Genomic DNA, 4,930 nt, shown 5'->3' with positions numbered 1-4,930 from the left:
AAAAAGTACAATCCTGAGTTTGAAAAAAAAATCCCAAAGTGCAATTCTAGAGATTGGATCTTGATTACCTGCCTAATTAACTGGTCAGATTTGAATTGCATGCCAAAACTAACTATATGTTGCAAACAAATAAGGGTATGAGAGTCTTTTCACTCCACCACTAATCTGTCTAAAAAATCTAGAATTGTCTCTTCATGGGAGGGGGGGGTTCAATAGACGAAAGAGGGCATGAGATAGGAGGTAAGTACAAATTATTAGCTATAAGCTTTATTTTATATTAATTTTAATTAGTGGAGTACGGGTTGATAGACTGGTATACATAAACTGACTTTATTATTTTATTTACAAACATGAGACTGAAGAGATATATACAATTGGCGTCATGCAGGTAAATCAAACCATCTATCTTAATGGACATGCACGGTACTTTCCTTTCGTTTCCCTTTTTTTCGGGCGAGGTGCACTACTCTAAGAATTTCCAATCTAACCTCACACTACAGAATACTTAGGGTACCAATGGAATTAATTCAATGTATGCACAATCGATCCATGACTGATGCGCTAGCAGCTGTTCGTTCTCCACGCATCAGGTAGCTAGCTAGCCCATCCACCCCTGCGTGAACCCCATGCCCCCAATGTTCGCCATGTCCTCGAAACCGGTGTCGTAGTAGAAGCCGCCGCACCCGTCCCCTACTCCGCTGGAGCCTAGCCCGGCCATCATCGGCGAGCTTGTCACCTCCTGCGGTGGGAAGTGGTCGAGGACCGAGCCGTGCTGCCACATCGCTGCGTTCATCAGCAGCGGGTCGTCGAAGCCACCGACGACGTCCTCCTGCGGCGGCGGCGCGAAGCCGGCGGAGGAGCCCGCCGCCTGGTGGTCAACGTAGTACGCGTCCGTCACGGCCCGGTGGTCGTCCGGCATAGCCGCCGCCGCCTGCGACGATGAGCCGGCGAAGGTCGGCGAGGACGAGCCGGCAGCGTTGTCCTGCTCGCCGTCCTTTCGTTTCTGGAACACCCTGCAGAGCACCCAGTCCTCCTGCACAGGAACGTGGCCTCAAGTTGGCATGTGGTTGTGGACTTCTGGTGTGGTGTGGCGGCTGGCTGGGCGGTTACATGCATACCTTGGGTGGCGTCTGCGGCGAGTCGAGGCGGAACTCGTGCATGACCCAGCAGGACTTGACGCCGTTGGGGGCGCGGCCCCGGTAGAAGACGAGCGTCTTCCTCATGCCGACGACGGCGCGCGGCGCCGCCGGGCTGCGCACCTCGCGGTCCTTGCCCGTGGCCTTCCAGTAGCCCGTCTTGGTGGCGCGGTTCGTGCGCGACCCCGTCGCGTACTTGCGGTCCCGGAAGCTGAAGAAGTACCACTCGCTCGCCGTCAGCTTGGCCGCGTCTGGTGACAGATCGGAGAAAGATCAAGAGAGACCACATCCCGATGCAGATTAATCAGTTCACACAAAAACAATGCATCTTGGAGAGAGAGTTTGTAACTGGAATGTTTGAGATGAGCAGTGGTCGACTACCGGAAGGTGAAGCTTTGAAGGAACTGGAAGAGAGGCAGGAATCGTGACTGTTACTCATGCCTGACGTGTAGCTAGGAAGTGGATTGAAGGGCGCCATCAAGATGGTGACGAGTAGGCAAAGACACGCTTGGGTTGGGATCAGTGGACTCATTGTTGACAGAGATTACACCGGACGCATATGGAATTTGTATTGATTAAGGACCATTATTGCAGACGCATATGGAACATTAATTAATTAAGGGGGATCGATCGACATTAACTACACGAGACAGAACATCAACAACAAGTGACGACCACTAGTGACTAGTCCAATCAATATCGGTTTGAACAGGGAAGAAAACACACGGCGCGGAACTATACATATTAAAGGTGATTTATTACTTGTGCGATTTTCTGTTTGATAAAGTATAAGTCTATGTTAGCTTGTTTTTTCAATCCTACTCCTACATGACCAATGTTGGACGATAACGGTAAATGTGAAATGAACACACAAGTTTCAGTGAATAACAAAGACATGTTAAAAGAAGTCACAATAGATAACACACCTCATAATCTAAAAATAAAAAAAATGACACACCTCATTGTTGCTTGTTGCTTGTTTTGGATATATGGAAAATGTTCTGGCCTCTATCTACACCATGTGTGAGGCACGCAGCCGCCTTATCCTTGTTGCTTGTTGCCACCACCAAGGCCGCCAATAATGCTAGCTAGATACCTTTAACGGAAGCCATGCTATATACATGGCATCACCAACAAAGGCCACATCTCTCCTTTTTTTTCTTCTTTTCCATAAGGGCCCCTCTTAAATCATGTTCTTAATGTTAGTGATGATTAGACCTCTCTCTTAGCTTGCATAGAAACGTCAACGTCCTATTCTTAAATCTCGCAACCGGTGTACCGACTGAGCTAGTACTAAGGATTAACACGAACAGTAAGCTTATTAGATTATTCTTGGGACAACAATCAGGAGAAAGACACACGTACGGTGTGATCGAGTTGAAGAGATGAACATCCAGCAGGGGGGTCTGCTTTTTTTTTTTTTTGAAACGAGGCCATCCCCATTCCCATTCCAAGAACGGAAATTCCATAAAGTTCACAGGTGTGACAAAAGAAAAGGGGAAAGATAGGGGGTTGTGGTGAGAGAAGAAGGAACGCTGGACACCTGACTTTCTCCCAGCAGGGGGTCTGCTGGGAGAAAGAAAAAAAAAAGAAGAGATGAAGATGACCGGGGCCGGAGTGGCTCACCTGGAAGCTCCCATGGCTCGCGCGCGTGCAGGTCGACCTCGACCAGCGTCCCCTGCGCGGCGCGCTCGTTGGTCACCTTCTTGTAGAGGTAGTGGCAGACCAGCTCCTCGTCGCTGGGGTAGAACCTGAACCCCGGCGGCAATGTGGACTCGATCTCCCTCAGCCCCATCCCCTAGCTCGATCCTGCCGGTCAGCCGGTCGATGATTATATACCTAGGCTAGCACTGTACTATGTAGCTATATCTGAACTACTGAAGCACACACACTAGATGGCCGGACAAGCAGAAGAGACTCGATCAACTATTTTAATTTCTTGCAACCTGCTGGTATGCTTTTGAGCTACAGGAGATGGGGTGACACGAAACCGAGGCAAGACCTACTCTGATCGATGATGTCTTGGGCGTGTTAGCTGGGTCTCCGGCCGGGTCCTTTTGTAGAGAGGCGCCTGCCAGGGGAGGCAGCCAGGAGGGGCGCTGGTGGTGGCTAGCGAAAGAAGCCGCTGTTAGTTGACAGCAGCGCGCGCGACCCCCACGGTCGTGTCGTGTCACACGGAGACGAGGAGAGGGCTACCACAGACGCACCGCGCCGCGCTGCTGCTCTCTAGCTAGCCTGCAGCCAGCTGACGAGCGAGCACGCGCAGAGGCAGCCTAGCTAGCTATTTGGGTAGCTGCTGGCGATTGATGGAGAGCTCCCTGTCCCTGTCGCTATCCCCTATCTGTTGCCGGAGCCAGGCTGATGATGAGGTGGAAGATTCGAACGCCACCGGTCGACCCGGCCGGGCGATGACGATCCGGATCGCCTGCTGGCGGCGAGGAGGCCCAGCCTCGCAAGTTATCCATCCCCGCCCGGGAAGTCATGGGGGATGGATCGAGCTGAGGGCAACGCGCGGCGCGTGACGCACCAGAAGCTCAACCCTAGCCAGCCAGCTGCCCCAGCTCTTCCTTGCATTGCTCCGGTAGATGCATGTATGCTACTCGATGTCGATCCGCGCGCGATGAAACTTGCAAGCTTTTGCCCCCCGTCTTTGCTCTCCTCCGATCCTTCTGAGTTTTGATCTCCTAATTCTCCGTTGGCGTTCGGCAAGATTGCGGCTTTGCCCCCGTGCTCCGCGGAGGAAGGAATTAACCCGGCCGGCCGAGGGGCTGGGGTGAAGGACAAAAAGACGGGTTCCTTTTGAGGTTATTATAGCTCGGGTATGATTAGAGGCGACGGCGACGTGACGCCCCCCACCCCCGGCACAAATGATGCAGTAGTGGCAGTGTACCACGGCATCAGGCACAAATAACTGCATGCGAATCATGCACCGGGTAGACGGTAACCTTCGCTACTGGGTGCAACGCATGCAGCTGGGCAGGTGGTTTCAGCGTGACATGATGACACCGTGCACTGCTAAATTTGTGCTTTGCAACAAAATGTACATGGGATAGATTGATGTTTATTCTTAGTACGTTCAGATATCTCTGCTATTTCTTTCAGTTAACAATGCACTACTAGAAAACGGGCCAAAGGTACCAGCTATTTTTGCAACCGGTACTGATGCATGGCATCAGTACCGGTTGCAACACATCAGTACCGGTTGCAAAAGCAGCTGCTACATTTGGCCAGCGGCGATCAAAGATAAGGGGTTTGGTACCGGGTTAAAGCATTATCCGGTACCAAAACCCCAGTATAGGCACCGGTTGGTGCCACCAACTGGTGCCTAAAGGGCGGACAATGACACCGAGTTTTGCCATAACCCGGTGCCGCCACGTGCCCACAACAAAGCCACCGGTTGTTAACTTCAACCGGTGCCTATGCCTATTGTTTGGCACCGGTTGTTCAGCACCAACCGGTGCCTTTGAGCCACGCCTATAAATACCCCAACCCCTCCCCCCTCCAAGCTGCCGTGAACTCACTGTTCATGGCAGCTGAGTGAGGGGAGGGAAGGAGAATTTTTGTTTTTGTTTTTTCAAAAAAAGGTTAGTTATTTTTCTCCATAACTTAGCAATTGGTTTTTAGAAACAGTTATCACTTAATTTAGTTTATACATGTGATAATTATTTTTAGTTGTAGCATTTTATTGTAGTTATATGCGTTATCAATTTATTTGATATGTGAATACTATCAAATTATTGTATTTATATGTTTTATCAATTTATTTGATAAGTGAATAGTATCTATTTATTATA

At 50.4% G+C, this 4,930-nt stretch overlaps 1 protein-coding gene across 1 annotated transcript; it reads right to left on the bottom strand.

The window, feature by feature from the left end:
• Nucleotides 1–308: 308 nt before the first annotated feature.
• LOC120683453 (protein CUP-SHAPED COTYLEDON 1-like) lies at nt 309–3,402 on the bottom strand. The gene is made up of 3 exons (XM_039965531.1): nt 2,763–3,402; nt 1,119–1,387; nt 309–1,033 (listed from the first exon to the last, which is right to left on the bottom strand). The coding sequence occupies exons 1-3, from the start codon at nt 2,929–2,931 to the stop codon at nt 599–601; spliced, it is 873 nt and encodes a 290-aa protein (XP_039821465.1). The 5' UTR covers nt 2,932–3,402; the 3' UTR covers nt 309–598.
• Nucleotides 3,403–4,930: the final 1,528 nt, after the last annotated feature.

This window comes from Panicum virgatum, chromosome 7N (assembly GCF_016808335.1).
Source record: "Panicum virgatum strain AP13 chromosome 7N, P.virgatum_v5, whole genome shotgun sequence".
NCBI classification, from domain to species: domain Eukaryota; kingdom Viridiplantae; phylum Streptophyta; class Magnoliopsida; order Poales; family Poaceae; genus Panicum; species Panicum virgatum.
The sequence above is the reverse complement of the archived record's forward strand: the minus strand, read 5'-3'. Positions and strand labels throughout refer to the sequence as shown.

Coding starts and splice junctions, on each gene's coding strand:
- LOC120683453 (XM_039965531.1), bottom strand. CDS start 2,931: ATGGGGCTGAGGGAGATCGAGTCCACATTGCCGCCGGGGTTCAGGTTC. Junction 1,388..2,762: donor CGAGCCATGGGAGCTTCCAG/GTGAGCCACTCC, acceptor ATCTGTCACCAG/ACGCGGCCAAGCTGACGGCG. Junction 1,034..1,118: donor CGCCGCAGACGCCACCCAAG/GTATGCATGTAA, acceptor GTTCCTGTGCAG/GAGGACTGGGTGCTCTGCAG.